This window comes from Sminthopsis crassicaudata, chromosome 4 (genome assembly GCF_048593235.1).
Source record: "Sminthopsis crassicaudata isolate SCR6 chromosome 4, ASM4859323v1, whole genome shotgun sequence".
Taxonomy (NCBI): Eukaryota; Metazoa; Chordata; class Mammalia; order Dasyuromorphia; family Dasyuridae; genus Sminthopsis; species Sminthopsis crassicaudata.
The window spans coordinates 318,738,353-318,755,188 of record NC_133620.1 but is presented as its reverse complement, the minus strand read 5'-3'; the positions used below and the strand labels follow the sequence as shown (position 1 = coordinate 318,755,188).

The 16,836-nt window shown below is 38.4% G+C and overlaps 1 protein-coding gene across 4 annotated transcripts in view; it reads right to left on the bottom strand.

Annotated features, from left to right (window-relative positions):
* The window catches only part of BAIAP2 (BAR/IMD domain containing adaptor protein 2), a 173,859-nt gene that overhangs the window by 55,085 nt on the left and 101,938 nt on the right, over positions 1 to 16,836 (bottom strand). For all 4 annotated transcript variants that reach the window (XM_074260383.1, XM_074260384.1, XM_074260381.1 and 1 more), the window contains exons 4-6: positions 16,108 to 16,169; positions 15,234 to 15,305; positions 13,723 to 13,860 (exon numbers count right to left, since the gene is read on the bottom strand). In XM_074260383.1, coding sequence (XP_074116484.1) covers positions 13,723 to 13,860; positions 15,234 to 15,305; positions 16,108 to 16,169 — 272 coding nt within the window. The remainder of the gene's footprint in view (positions 1 to 13,722; positions 13,861 to 15,233; positions 15,306 to 16,107; positions 16,170 to 16,836) is intronic.

Here is a 16,836-nt window from a genome sequence, read left to right as displayed (position 1 = left end):
AAATCCTTTAGTTTCTTACCACACTTTAACATCACTCTTCCTATCATTTCTTAAATCCCTCTGCTTTCAATCATCTCATTTTAATTCCCATAGCTAATTAAATCCAACGAACAGCACCTATCTGTACAAGCCACTATGCTGGATGAAGGGCATAAAGACAATCAAATACTCCCTGCCCTCAAGACACCTTACATGGGGAAGGAGGAGAGAGAAGAATATAGTATGTAAACAGATAATACAAGGCAATTGGACAGAAGCATCATGAACACCAGTGTGATCTAATACCAGCTGTTAATGTACTTACATTAAAGTACCAGGTTCAAGAAGACTCATTTTCTTGAATTCAGCTTTGGCCTCAGACATTTACTAGGTGACTTCAAGTAAGTCACTTAACCCAGTTTGCCTTAGTTCCTTATCTGTCAAACAAGCTATAGAAGGAAATGGCAAACCATTCTGGTATCGTTGTTTAGAAAACCCCAAATGATGTTTTGATGAGTTGGACAGTACTAAAACAACTGAACAATAAAAACTCTTCTTGATTAAAACCTGTTGGACAGTGAAAAATAAGGCAAAGCTGACCATTCACATGACATAACTACCATAACTGAAACTATTTTTAAATTTTCCAGTCCTGGAAAATCTCCAGTAACTATCATTGAGCCCAGCTGTCACCTCTGATTAATTGTGTAAGTTTGCCCATTTCCTGAAAACCATGTTCCTGGGCCATTTACATCTTACAGGTTCATGGAATAGTGGTTCTAGAGCTGAAAGGGATCTCAGAAGGTTCTTATGAGTTATGGACGCTGAAGAGGCACTTGCAACAAAAATAACTATTTGAATGATTTTGGAAGAAACCAGAGCTTAAGAGATGTCAACAATGTTCACTTTTGTCTTTATCTTCAATACAGTGGGGCTATCTCATTTCGATTTCTTCCTTTACTTCTCTTACTTTTATTCACCCATCAATACTTGTCTTGTAGGCACTCCATTACACTTCCTATTTAATCTTTTTCTTTCTACCTTCTTGCCCTCCCCAATATCATTCACATCATCTTCAGCATATGTACCATCAATCAGCCTTTCCACCCAAAACCAGCACCTCTAAAAAAATCCAATTTAAGTTCCAGAAGCATTAGCAACTTCTAAGATTTTTCACACTTCTGTTTCTAGTAAAGACAAGATGAACCAAAGTTCTTAGTGAAATATCTGAGTGCTCATATGAAAGAGTGTTCCAAATCACTACTGATCAGAGAAATGCAAATTAAGACAACTCTGATATACCACTACACAACTGTCAGATTGGCTAAGATGACAGGAACAAATAATGATGAATGTTGGAGGGGATGTGGGAAAACTGGGACACTGATACATTTTTGGTGGAGTTGTGAAAGAATCCAGCCATTCTGGAGAGCAATTTGGAACTATGCCCAAAAAGTTATCAAACTGTACATACCCTTTGATCCAGCAGTGCTATTATTGGGCTTATATCCCAAAGAAATACTGAGGAGGGGAAAGGGACCTGTATGTGCCAAAATGTTTGTGGCAGCTCTTTTTGTTGTAGCTAGAAACTGGAAGATGAATGGATATCCATCAATTGGAGAATGGTTGGGTAAATTATGGTATATGAATGTTATGGAATATTATTGCTCGGTAAGAAATGACCAGCAGGAGGAATACAGAGAGGCTTGGAGAGACTTACATCAACTGATGCTGAGTGAAATGAATAGAACCAGAAGATCGCTGTACACTTCAATGTTTATGAAGATGTATTCTGATGGAAGTGGATATCTTCAACATAAAGAAGATCCAACTCACTTCCAGTTGATCAATGATGGACAGAAACAACTACACCCAGAGAAGGAACACTGGGAAGCGAATGTAAATTGTTAGCACTACTGTCTATCTACCCAGGTTACTTATACCTTCGGAATCCAATACTTAATGTGCAACAAGAAAATGGTATTTACACACATATATTGTATCTAGGTTATACTGTAACATATGTAAAATGTATGGGATTGTCTGTCATCAAGGGGAGAGAGTAGAGGGAGGGAGGGGATAATTTGGAAAAATGAATACAAGGGATAATATTATAAAAATATTACTCATGCATATATACTGTCAAAAAATTATAAATAAATAAAATTTAAAAAAAAGAAATATCTGAGTGCTGATAGGCAATTCACAAACTCTGTTAAAAGTGGCAGCCAAGATTTCAATTTCCTTCCAACTGTCCACACCAGTCTACTGGAGGTGATGGGAGGGATGGAGAAGATATAGGAAAGTAATGATATCTGATAATAATATGAAGTTGTGATAATGGGAAATGAGAACAGTCAGAAATTCTATTCTTTCCTGTATTGTTTGACTCACCCACACCTGAGAGAAGATTCTTCTCCACTGTAGGAGGATTTTTTGCCCACAGAATGAGGAATGACAAATTCCCCCCCACCCCCATCCTGACTTACAACAAGGGCTACTTCCTAGATTATAAACTCCCTGTGGATATAGACCGGTATTTTGCCTCTTTTTATATCTCCAGTGTTTAGCACAGTGCCTAGCATGTAACAGATGCTTAATAAATATTTACTAATTGAGTGATTGGCTAGTGATATCTTGGGATGCCAGAGCTAGAGGATCAATAACAAACCGCAAGTAGCAGGAGGAATAAAAATTAGAATTTGATTTTTAAAACATTCATCAACTATCTGCTATGAGCAGTAGGGAGTTTTAAAGGCAATAATGGTGAATTATAGATGGACCCTATATTCATGATATTTATATTTTTACATTGGCAAAAGACAATTAATTTAAATATTATTGTTATTCAATCATTTCAGTTGTGTCCAGTTCTTCATGAGACCCAATTTGGGGTTTTCTAGGTAAAGATACTGGAATGATTTGCTATTTCTTTCTCCAGCTCAGGTCTCACCTCTGACATACATATCATTAATCATCAATCTAGTAGTTACTTAACTTCAGTTCCTAAAGTAACTATTCTAATAGTTACTTCTATTCTAAGACTCTAAAGTGCAGAACAGGTGTTGCTCAGCTCAGAACTTTCTTCACCAGTTTTCTATACTAATAGAAATAACACTTCCAATCAAAAACAAACCAAAAGAAGAGATGAAAATTACTGTGTTGTGGCTGATAAAATGGCTTATAATTAGGCAAATGGCTAAAAAGTCTTTAGTTAACCTTAGTATTTTTCCTTTTAACTTTCATAGTTTAAAAGAAAAAAAACTTTCTGCCCTAGTTAGAAGCAAAAAAAAAAAAAAAAAGCTTATAAACTACTATTTCCTGACCTATAATTAAAATTAATTCTTCTTATGGGAATATAAAAGCAGAAAGCTTCAATTATGATTAGTACATGAAAACAGCAGGCTATCTGACCTGGTAATAATTGAGGGGAAGCAAAACATACAAAAAGAAACCTGATTTCAGTCTAATCAAGTATTAAACCTATGTCGCCTCATTACTATCTCAACTTCCCTGCCTCTAAGAACAAAAACTACAATTAAACTCAAGTAGCATCTTGATACCTTATATATAGCACAGTGAGTCGAAGCTGAGGGGAAGAGACACAGAAAGGAGACACACATATGTTGGCTACACCAATGCACTGAGTACCTATACAAAGTCTGGGCACAGAAAAGCTCCCAATGAGAAGTCATCCACAGAAGCTCATTAGGCAAAAATGGTGTTTCTAATCAGTTCAAAGTATTAGCTGCACCCCCACCCCAAACACCCTTTGTTCACCTTGTTCCTCTGGGCATTTCATCTTGGAATTATTATTGTCTCACTGGCGCCCCCAGAAGTGGCATAAAATTCTGGGGCACATATTAAGAGAGTATAAAAGGGAAAGAGGAGAGGAAGAAAGCACTGACTTTGTGGTGAGAAAGTCTGTTTAAAACCTGAATCCAACACTCAGGATACATGTGATTCAATTCCCTCATTGTAGAGTTATTGTTCTTGCTGTTATTGAATCATATCCCAACTCTTTGTGACCCCATTTGGGGTTTTCTTGACAAAGACGCTGGAGCAGTTTGCTATTGCCTTCTCAAGCTCATTTGACAGATGAGGAAATTGAGGCAGACAGGTTTAAGTGACAGATTTAAGTGAGTTTCACAGCTATAACTGGTGAATGTCTGAGGCCAGATTTGAACTATAAAATTAAGTCTTCCTAATGCTAGGCCAGATACTCTATCCACTAGGTGTCACCTAGCTGCCCCATATTGTGTCTTCATTGTACAGGTAAGGAAACTGAGGCCCCAAAATTCAACCCTTTTGAATTAAGATATAATCAGATCAGATGCTACACAAAGAAATTCATCTCTTTTTACTTATAAATAAATGACAATTGTTTTAGTACTGGACTGTGTTTTAGAACACAGGTCCAGGGAGAGAACAGTTAAGTGACTTGCCAAAAGTCACAAAGTTAGTAAATGTCAGAGGCAGGCTTTGAATCCAGGCCACTATGTTCCCACTGAACCATGGTGGGTGAGCCTAAGCCAGTCACTTAATCTCTCTTGAGTTTCAGCCTCCTCATGAACCAGAAAGATAGAATAATACTTTTTCTGCCTGCCTTTCATTCACTCAATAAATCACGGTATTATTCTAAGGCAAGGACTCTGTCAACCATAAAAGTGCTACATTATCCATAGTACTAGTGTTGAATTCCATACTTGGTGCTGAAAGAAAGCCAGATGACCACACCAATTTCATCTAAGAAAACAACCTCAGATTAAGAACAAAGAATAAGAAATATTTGACACTTAAAGACTAATATCCTTAAGCCTCGTGAAAGATATCTGCAAACAATGAAATTTGACAAATATAATCTTGTAAACATGGGCTTTCTGAGATATGAAGGCACCAAATGAAGGGAATAAAGATGTGTGTGTGTGTGTGTGTGTGTGTGTGTGTGTGTATACATACGTATATACAGCTAATCTATCAAGACTAAACTTCAAATTGTCTCTTAATCGAATGAGAAGATCCCTGAGGTGCTGAAAAACTGGCAATTTACACCATGAATTGCTATAGGCACCAATGGTACAACAGGCCAACTGAGCTTTCTTAGCAATCCACTGTATGGCTTGTTTTAATCATTCAACTACATTATTTCCTAAATTCCCTGCTGGCCCACTAACCAATCTAGGAAAGAAAAGCAAAGGGAGAAGCAGGGAGAACAAAAAATAATATCTAAAGAGAAAAAAAAAAATTTCCAATGCTTCTAAGAACCTAGTTCCTCAACCTGTTTTCACCCTTTATTTGTTGAGGGGAGGGAAGAATAAGAGGGAAAAAAGAAGTGTGGAGAAAAAAGGGGAGAGAAGAGGAGGACAAGATTTATACAGCACTTTACAATTTACAAAGTGCTTTATAAATATTATTTTATATTCACAACCACCCTGGAAGGTAGGTGCTATTATTATTATCCTCATTTCCCACATAAGGAAGATTTCCATCTGAGGCAGATAGCAGAAGAGTGACTCGATCAGGGTGACACATTCCATAAGTGTCTGAGGCCACATTTGAATTCGGATCCCCCTGAATCCAGGTTGAAATTCTATCCATGTTCCATATAACTGTCTCAGGAAGGGAGGTCAGATGATGGAGTTTTGTCAGCCTTGGGCTTAAAGCTCAATTTGGGGAAAGTGTCTTGAGCACTTTAACACTGTTTGCCTCAGTTTTCTCCTCTATAAAATAGAAGAAAATGGCAAACCATTCCAGTCTCTGCCAAGAAAACCCCAAATGAGATCATGAAAAGTGGAACATGACTGAAAAATGACTAAACACCAACTGTCCTGAGCACCATATCCCAGAAAATGGCCAGACTATTTTTTTTAACTTCCTTTAGTCCAGAAACCTTTGAAATAGCAGCAAAAGGATAGTAGCACAGCCTCCTGTAGTTCTGTTATTTCTTAATCTGACTGAGTTAATGTATTTTAACCAACACAGGCCTCAGAAGTCTCCACTCTCCCAAAGATAATGCTGCACTTCCTTTCCTCCTCCTTGTCTCACTGCCTGAGGTCAAAGTAGACCAGGACTTGTTCCTAAAATCCCAATTCGGTACATCTCAGTGGACAAGTGGAGAAATGAATAGAAGGTATAAAGAGCTCTTAGCTATAAAAGCTCCAAGTCTGATTCCTGAAGCTGTTTTTCAGGCCACTGCTGAAAATACTGTTATTACAGACAAAAGAAGAAGGGTTTCTTTTTGCAGCATCTGGCATGACTATATCCTAGTAAAACAGGGATGATTAACATTCTATAGAAGCTGAAATCTAAATGTTTAATGGTTACACTGAAATTCTCAGCCTCTTTAGAGTGAAAGAGAGGCAGAAGAAAAGTTATTCAAAGGATGCCCATTTCCTCTTAACTACCAGGATCTCTGCCAATGCTTTTATGCCCCAAGACAAAAATCTGCATTAAGAAGAAAGACAAGCTATTCATGTCATACAGCCTATAGGGGCCTTTCCCCCAGAAAAGTGGAAGAGTTGGTAGTGGGGACAGGGGAGATAGATGGAAAGGGAACAAGTCCTGTCAGCAATTTCTTTAAAAAAAAAAAAACTTTCAGGATTCTATAGTAGTCTTTAAGCCTTTCTAGTGTCCTCCCAATAACCACCATCATTTTCAATCACTCAATATTTTTTAAGCACCTACTACATGCAAGTACTGTACTAAGCATTGGGAATGCAAAAAAGGTGCCTTACCCTCAAAGAGTTTACAGCCTAATTAGGGAGACAACATGCAAACAAATTTATATAGAGAATAAATAGAAAAAAATTAGCAAGAGAGAGGCATTGATGTTAAGAAGGGTTAGAGAAGGCTTCCTGTAGAAGGCATGATTTTAGTTGGGACTTAAAAAAGCCAAAGTAGTATGGAGGAAGGAAAGCATGACAATCAGAGAAAATGACCAAACCATATATGTCTTTGTTCATGGAATAGCCAGGAAGCTCCCATCACTAGATCAAAGAATATGTGTTGGGGGATAAATTGTAAGAAAACTGGAAAGGTTGGAAAAAGAATGGCTAATTTATGAAAGACTTTGAATGTCAAAAAGAGCATTCTGGAAGTGATAGACAGCCACTGAAGTTTATTGAGTAGGGGAGCTGACATGGTCAAGACATTCACATTAGGAAAGTCTGAAGGGAGGATGAATTGAAGCAAAGACAAACTTGAGGCAATAAGTTCTGTTAATGGTTCCTGTATGAGGTGATAAGGGCCTGCACCAGGGAGATAGTAATGGGAGAAAGGAGTAGATTGGAGAGATATCACAAAAGTGAAATCAACAAGTCTTAACAATAGGTTGGAAGTGAGGGGTGGGAGATAATAAGAACCCTTGGAAGACTCCTAGATTGTAAGCTTGAACAAGTGAGAGGTTGGTATTGCCCTTTATAATAATAGCTTTCTATTATGTTTTTAAAAAACATGTAAAACATAAGAGAAAGGGAGTTGGTAAAATAATACACTTCTCAGAATCAGTCTGTCTAGAACCATTAAGTCTATTTTTCTATCAGCTTATAAAAAGTTTGAAGATTTAATCCAAGGCTGCCAAAGAGGCCTCAGAATTTATGATCTGATCTAACTATGATCTGATCTAACTTCCCAAAACAATAACTTTTCAAGTCAATGGCCAGCCCTCTACCATATGGAAGGATTTGTGGCAAGAGCATTTTGATGAGACAAAAAGAGTCACCTCAATGAGAACAACTGGTAAAACCCAAAGGTCAGTTTCTTCGTTTGTAAAAAGTAAAATGGCTTAAGATGCTCTGAAAGGCCTTCTCCATATCTCAACTTGGGAGGATCTACTGCCAAATAGTGTCAAAAAAGAATTTTTATTGTTATTCAGTGATATATGACTTTTCATGTTTTCTTGGCAAAGATATTGGAGAAGCTTGCCATTTCTTTCCAGTGGATTAAGGCAAACAGAGTTAAGTGACTTGCCTAAGATCACATAACATAGTTAGCCAGAATAACAGAGGCCACATTTGAACTCAGGATTCCCTATCTCCAGGCTTTAGGCCTATCCACTGAGCCACCTCATTCCTTTAAAAAGAGGGGAAGAAAAGATAAGAAGGGGGAAAAATAAGGATAAACAGAACTCAGGGTAATGCTGCCCTAAAACTCCTTTCCCACCAAAGACAAGTATCTACTGAACAGCTATATGTATATCATTGAAGTAATAGTGTATGTTACTGTGTTGGACAATTTAGTAGAGATAAAAATATTAAAAATGGTTACTGTTACAAAAAAATTATATTGAGTTTGATCTGAAAAAGCAAATCACACTAAATGGTAATATTAATAGCTGCTCACTGTTTATACTGTTCTTTATGGCTTACAAAGCATTTTTTCTCACAATAATCTTAAAAGGTAGAACAAGTATTCCCTTCATTTTGCAAATAAAATTGAGGCTCAGACAAACAGAAGTCACATGACCAGTAAGTGACAAAGCTGGAATGCTGCATCCTTCCCTTTCCCACACTTCTTAGTGCTTGGGTAACAGATACCCCCACTTTTCTTAAGTTTATTTTTAAAGGGGAGTACAAAGATGTGACCTATAGCCCCTGCTGTGCTGAGGTTTTTGGGAAGGCCAGCCAATTTCAGATTTGTGACTGGGCTAAAAAATGGAATTAAGTTCAGAGGAGTTTCAAGGTAACAGAGGAGAAATCTTACCTCTTAATACCATAAAACCCTATAATCCACATCCCACACTAACAATTCTAACTTCCCTTTTTAACCCAGGGATGGAAACTCAGAGAAACCAAACCACAAGTTTGGCCATCCTTCCTTAAGCTGCAAAACCACTCTAAGGCCCCTTCCAAAAAGATAAGTATTCTCTAAATTCTTAGGACAAAAAGATAAAGGCCTGAAGGCCTAATCACAAACATTCACTTAGCTGATTTATATATATATATATATATATATATATATATATATATATATATATATATATATATATATATATATAAAAACATGGTTACTGAGCTCCCCAACTCTATCCTCTTTTCTCTGCAGCTAGGTTAAAGTATACAAGATGAGGAGCCAGGTAGGGAAGTGAAATCATTTGTTCTTAGCTAAAATGGATGGGAGCTATTCTTTGTAAGGAACTTCAGGCAGACAACATGAAACTGTGGACAAATGACAGATGCATAGATGACTCAAGAGGAATAAATGTTTAAAAGAAAAGGAATTGTTCCAGCTCATCCCACTTCCTCTAACTTTTACCAAATGCCCTATCAACCCAAAACAAACATATGAACCCTTCAGCTAAAGCTTCAATAGAGTTATAGTTACTAGAATGGGCTTACTCATTCTAAGGAACTCCTGAGTATAGGGGTCAACATATGCTCTATTAGATCCAGGGTCTTGCAGTCTGTGAACTTATGTGGTTTTTAAAAGTATTTCTTTTGGAAGCAGCTAGATGGGACAGAAGGACCTGAGTTAAAATATGGCTTCAGACACTTAACACTTTCCTGGTTGTGTGATCCTGGGCAAGTCACTTAATCCCAAATGCGCACGCGCGCACACACACGATATTTGCTCATATTTAAATATATTTGGTCTCTGTATTACTGCATATTTTTTAGATACATTTAAAAACGTTATTCTGAGAAATGAACCATAGGCTTTACAAAAACAAATTATGAAACCCCACATTAGACAAAAATGACATGGATTCCAGTACCATGCTTGGCTTGGAAGATCTTTCCCTTCGAAATAGTTCTAATTATTAAGAGCTTTTCTTTGCATTGGGTTAAATATCTCTTTAACTCTTACCCACTAAGCCAGACATTTATTAGGTGCCTGCTGTGTACCAGGCATAGCGTTAAGTACAAAAGGAGGAGGCAAAAGGCAATCCCTGTCTTTAGGGGTTTACAATCCTAGGGAATGTGACAGGAGAAACAATATGCAAACAAATATATACAAAGTGACTATATAATGCAGATTAAATAGGAAATAATCAAAAGTGGGGAAGCACTGGATTTAAGATGAGACTGGGGGAGGGGGCTTCCTGTAGAAAGTAGGATTTCAGTTGGGATTTAAAGAAAGTCAGGGACATTGGTAATCAGAGAGAAAACAGTCCAAGCAAGAAAGATAATCCATAGAGGGATGGAGAGTCTTGTTTGTAGAAAAGCCAGGAGGCCAGTGCCATTAGATCAAAGAGAACATATCAAGGAATTGGGTATAAGAAAAGAAAAGGGAGGAAAGGTTGATTATAAAGGGTTTTTAATCTCTAACAGAGGATTCTGCATTTGTGCCTGGAGGCAAAAGGGGGCCACTGGGGCAGGACAAGTTTAATTCTTCTTTCAGACAAGGACCTTTTCAAATATCTGAAGATGGTGATGTTATTTCTTTTCTGGGCTAAACATTTCCAGATCCTTCCATTAATCTTACTATGATTCCCTTCATCATTTGGGTTGCCCTCCCTTAAATATTTTCCAGTTTATCAATGTCTTTCCTAAAATGTGGCAGCCAGAATGGAATATAACATTCTTAAGAATATTCTGCAGGTAGCTAAATGGCCCAATGACAGAGTGACAGAGTAGAGTCAAGAAGACTCTTTTTTTCTGAGTTCAATCTGGCCTCAGATACTAGCTGAGTGACCCTAAGCCAGTCACTTAACCCGATTTGCCTTAGTTTCCTCCCCTGTAAAATGAGCTGAAGAAAATGGCAAACCATTCTAGCATTTCTGTCAAAAAAAAAAAAAAAATCCCAAATGGGATCATGAAGGAGACAAGACTGAAAATGACTGAATAACAGCAAAGGTTATTTTAATACAGACAGTAACTATGCCTCACTTAGTCTTACTTAAGATTAAATTAGTTTTTCTGGCTGCCAGAGCAGTAATATTAACTCATTTTGAGCTTGCAGTCCACTATAACCCCCAGATCTTTTTCAGGTGATCTAGTCATACCTTTCTCCACATCCTCCCCCTCTCCCAAATCTTTAATTACTGAAACTGACTTTTTAGAAAGGACTTGAATTCTAGCTCTAACACATACTAATTCAGCAAACCATTTAACTTCTTTACTCTTGGTTTCCTTATCTATTAAATAGATATTTTATATATAATTTAAAAATATAACATTTTATATACAATAAAGTATTTAAAATATTATGAAATAAAATATTTCCTATAAAATTTCCCTGAATTTGGTGTCAGGCTGGACCTTAATTGAAATCTTGGCTCTACCACAAACCCAAGTGGTTTTAGGTAAATCATAGTCTCTTCAGGCCTCAGTTTCCTCCTCTATAAAGAAAACAGGTTGGACCAGATTTTCTTTAAGATACCTTCTATCTTCAAATCTAATAGACCTAACCAATACCACCATAAAGAAAACACTTCTTAGCTCCGAAAGTACTACGTAAATGGGAGTCAACAATAAATAACAATAATTATATTAAGGTGTCTCAAAACACTGCTAGGTTTCCATGCTTCTTTCTTATCCCCCTGCCCTCACCAATTGCCCTCATTTGAGGATCCAGATTGTGAATACCTACTTTAGAACTTGTAACAAATCTATTAAATGCATCACTATTCCTCAGATACTACAATATTGACATATGGCCTCCAATAACACTGCTTTTAAATGGATTTCCTTTTAAAGTTTGCTTTAATAATTAATTCAACTGCTTGAGAAATTCCACCAAAATTACAATGTAATCTTTGATTTAAAGGCAGCAAAAGAACTGAGCCTTCTCTTCTGCAGTTGGCATTCTAGCCCACATCCCTCTATGACCTTTATTAGCCATAGAATCCAGAGTTCATGTAGCCTAACCCCCTTGTTTTATAGGCAAGTCAAGTGGGGCCCAAGAGGGAAAAGAGGGCACAGTGGGAGCAATTAAGAGTTCTGGGATTCAAAACCACCTCCCTCTGACTCTCAAATTCAGTTCCTTCCATTACACCATTTATGTCTCTTTTCAGAGCTCAATGAAGCTAAAGACAAGCTTCCTGATCTGAATGAAGCCCTTTTGGGGATTTTAGAAGGTAAGATCTATATAAATTCTAGGGGTTTGTTTCCATTATGTAAGGTAGGAGCAGACTGTCAATGAGAGCCCAATGGTGAAAGCATGTGCTTTGATGAACTTGGTTCTAGAAGTACCTGATAATAAATAGCAAAAGATGGGGGATAGATCAGAGTTGACATTTATTCTGTGACTCTTTTCTATTAGTTTACTGAGTAAAGAAAATAGCTAACATTTATAAAGTACTTACTATGTACCAAGCATTGCGCTACATACTCTTATACCTATTATCTCATTTGATCCTCACAAACACCCTGAGAAGTGCTATTATTGGAGATTATCATTGTGTGGGGAATATATCAGAATGCAGACTTGAGTCAATAGCATTAGAAAAATCTCATTGCCCCTCAAAAGGGACCCTGAGAGAGGGGATTGAGTAGAATCTCAGCTCCGGGGACGTAGACCACCAAGAAGAACGTGGTTTGGGAGGGCCAAATCTTACTCCTTTAGCATCTCCATCTCTGCCAGCACCCTAAGATAATGTTCTGCCCAGTCTTCTCCATCAGAACACTCTGACATAAATCTTGTGCCACCTGTGCTCTTTATTTCACATCTAACCATGTTCTAGGAATAGGACTTGTATTTTGGAACACATGCCAATCTTTTCTTTCCCAACAGGCAGGGAGAAGGAACCCAGGAGTGGTAAGACACAGGATTCCTAGGTGACAGGGGAGGGATGAGGGGAGCATTGAAGTGCCAGTGCTACAGTGCCCTTCATTAGGCTTAAAGCACAGGAGCAGAGAGTGTGAAGTAAGTAGATCTGTGAAATACTTGTCATAGCTTGCTAGTCACCTCATAGTCAGTGTAGAAAGTAGGCCTTCACTAGGGGAGGCAAATGACTTTCAAGAGCTTCACTTACTTACCATCATCACACTCATCCCCACCCCTCAAGTTTGGGAGGGAAAGGAGGTCTCCCCTGAAGTTACTGACTTGTATTTTCCAAAGTATCAAGCAGACACCCTTGTCTGGGGCTCATTTTCAAAAGCTTGAATTATGGGGCCTTAGGAAAAGAGGAGTGCCAAAAGGTATTCCTCTAATATACCTCAGTACCATCTGCATCATACTGCAGGAGCTGCCAACGCCACTCTTGTCCACAGCACTGCAGTTTGCCTGCCTAAGGGCTCAAAGGCCGCAGTTCTGTGGGTGTGCAATCAAAATCTGATTATAAAAACAGTCTGTGGTCTCTCTTGTGGTTGTGAATCCAAAATGCACAGGGCAGAAAGATTTCATTTGGTTCTTCAGCTCCAGTGAATAGAAAGTATAATCATAAGGCCTCTTAAAGAAGAGATAAGGAAGGGTATCATCAAACAAGGGTGAGGCTGTCAAACAAGAGAAAGGAAAGTGATCATCAAATATAGTTGATTCAATGCTGGAAGACCAGCTCCTTCAATGACAACAAAAATCAATTTAATTGTATGTCTGAAATTGGTCTACCTGATCACATCAAAAAGAGTCAACTTCCCTCTTGTCTGTGTCCAAAGAAAAGAAAAAATATAATTTAATTATTCTTTTACTTCTCTTCATCTGCATACTGAAAAGAGGGAAAAAATTCCACCAGCCAAGGAAGAACCAATGAGAATCAGGTTATTTTCCAAAAGAATAATGCCTTCAAGAACTATTACTCAAAATGCCACTCCAGAGTTCCCTGGCAAGATACCTGAGAGGCCAATGGGAGGCTAGGAATCCTACCTGCAGCTCCTTGTCGGAATATTTCTGAGGGTTTTTACTCCCTTGGCTCTTCTTACGGAGTTTCTTCAGCTCCGCCTGACACTTGTCAAGTGCATCCCCTTTGCTCCTTTGCTCTGTCTGGTATTTCTTAAGTGCAGCCTGAGAACAGATGACAAAAAAACAATGATCCCTTTGTAGTCCAGTACTGGCTCTCTGCAGATCAGATAAGGATTTGGCTTTTAAAGACCACTTCCCATCCAGCATCCTCTCCCCTCTCTCTGTGGTCAGCAGCTTATGCCTGGAGCCTATATAGATAATTAGGAAAAATAGTCTGTTCAGCTGCAAGGCAACATAGGTAGAAGAAGGGGATCACAATTTATATATGGCTTTTAAGAGAATTTCAAATGCTCTCATCTCCCAAATTCTGCCACTGGATGAGCGGATGGCTAAGAGGGATGGCTTCTTGGTACCCTATCTTTCCTTTAAAGCTTAGCTCACTTCCTATAAGATTCTCAGAGTTGTTAATGATCCTCTTTCCTGCTAGATTTCGCCCGTTCTCCACTGAAAATTTTTTCTTGTATTAATTTTAGATATATGTTATATTTTCTTCTCAGTATTTAGTTGTTTCTCCTCAGTAGAATGTCAAGTTTTTGGGAGAACTCTCTATCCCCAGTACTGGCATATAATAGGTGCTTAATAAAATGCCTGCTGCATTCAATCACCTATCCTTCAGATCAGCATCCTACACTGAATACTGTCACAGAGACCTTGGAAATCTTAACTCATACTACTAAAGATGACTAATATTTCTTATTAAGTTCTTTGCAACAAGGATGAATGAAAGGTCTCACATCAGCAACGTTGTATTAGGAACTGGTTTGAGACTGGGAGGAGACAGGGGAAAGAACAAGGAAACGGCAAGGGGAAAATTAGATGAGACTACAGAAGGTAAGAGCAAATGACAGGTGGGTCTAAAGAACAGCCAAATAATTCAATGAGCTTTACTAGAAGGAAAAAAAGCAGCCAAAGGTAGGAGGCAGGAGGGGGGTACCGGAATCAAAACAAGGTAGAGTCTTGGATGTTTTGACCCACAAAATTACAACCAGGATTACACTACAGGTACTTGGTTTTCAAACAGGCAAGAATTTTAGGAGGGTCAAGGTGGAACCCACCTGTATGGGAAGTTCATAGGAAGTTGAGAAACCTTCAGACTGGGGGAAGGATTTAAAAATAAAGAGTGTCAAGGAACCTCAGAAAATACACTTGATTATCTGACAAATGAGAGACAGAAAAAACAGAGAGAGAGAGAGAGAGAGAGAGAGAGAGAGAGAGAGAGAGAGAGAGAGAGAGAGAGAGAGAGAGAGAGAGAGAGAGAGAGAGAGAGAGAGAGAGACAGAGACAGAGACAGAGACAGAGACAGAGACAGAGACAGAGACAGAGAGAGAGAGAGAGAGAGAGAGAGAGAGAGAGAGAGAGAGAGAGAGAGAGAGAGGAAGGAAAAAAAAAAAACTAGGAGATTATAGTTTACTTACACTTAGGTACCTGGAATCTAATTCCACTTTCTGCTCCAGCTGTGTGAGTAGTTCATTGTGAAAAGACTTCAGCTAAATATAAGAAAGAAAACATTGAAGCATTCCCTTAGGAGTCAAGTCTAAGCAAATATTTCCTGGTGATGAGAAAAATCACCTGCCTGCTCATCTACTGGGACAAAACCAAGAAAATAAAAACAACAGATAGATCACAGAGCCAACCAGGACATAGGCTTTTTTTTTTTAAGCCAAATAATTTTCTTGAAGATAGCCCAATCCAGTTTTGAAAGATGAGCTTATTCCTGTCTAGATAGATAAGGAAAGATCAGCTGATGAACTTAGGGAGACAGATGGAGACCCATATGGAGCCAAGGAGACTGCTTGGAAAACATACAAGTGAGCAGGAGACAAGGCAATGGTTGACAGTTTCAGCATTTATCAACCAAGTTTAAATGGCTTGATTTCACATGGATAAAAATGGAGACAGTCTTTTCTCCCTACTATAGTGCCAGCGACTCCACTGTGAGACACTGATTAACTGTGAGAAATACCTCCAATGTATAAATAGTGGGAGGAGTGACCCCCTCACTCCAGACAATAACATTTCTCACCAGGCCTTTCTCTCCACCCCACATGTTATTTTCTTTGGGTTCCACTGTCTGCTAAATTAGCTTTCTTTTTCTAGCCAAGAGGCTCAGCCATATTTCTATAGCTTCCTAACAGCAGCCCCATGGTTGGGTTATTTTACAAAGTACATCCATGACCCAACAAACTGTTAGGTCATCTTCTGAGCCTCAGATTGCTTATGTGTCCCCACAGGCATCTGACCCATCTACTCTCTCAGTGAGAGTCCAGCCAGGGGAAACTTAATACTCACCATCTCTTCTAACTGATTCTGAATCTGCCTGTGAACTTCTGCCATCTGGAAGAGTACATCCCCTGAAAAGATAAGATCACAGCAGGGAAGGAAAAGAAAAGGGGGGGAGGAGCGAGAAGGGAAGTAAAAGAAAGTTAAGTTAAATGGTTCAGGTTTCCTATATACATCACATACATCATACACCTTGGACGATTGAGACACTGATTCTAGTGAGATTAAAGAGCTGACACCACAGAGTTGAAGCTTTGTAGTCCACAGTTCCAGGAACTGACTCAGTGGTGTTTAGAGATTCATGGAGGATGGCATAATTCAAATGAAAAACTTGTTTAAGCTGCATGATAGGCATGAAGAGCCAAAGCTGTTTGGGGATGGGAGGATATATTTCAATGTCTTCCCAAGGCCTCTTCTGATTATGCAAATGCCAGAAAAGAGATAAGAAGGAGCAACATCACCACCAAAACTCAAAATATAATGTATAAACAAACAATTCTGGGACCTTGAAAAACATGGATAGCTTGGCATTGGGTAACTGGGACGGTAAGATGAAGTGGTGGTATGGAAAGATCCCTGAAAAGTAGAAACTTACTGATATTTCTCCAATGGTTAAAATAATTTTGTTGAAATATTTAAAATAATGAATCTGGCAGATGAAGAGTTACGGGCATGTTTAACAAAAATGCACCAAAATATATGTATGCACTTTCTCCAAGTAAACGCCCCAAACCACCT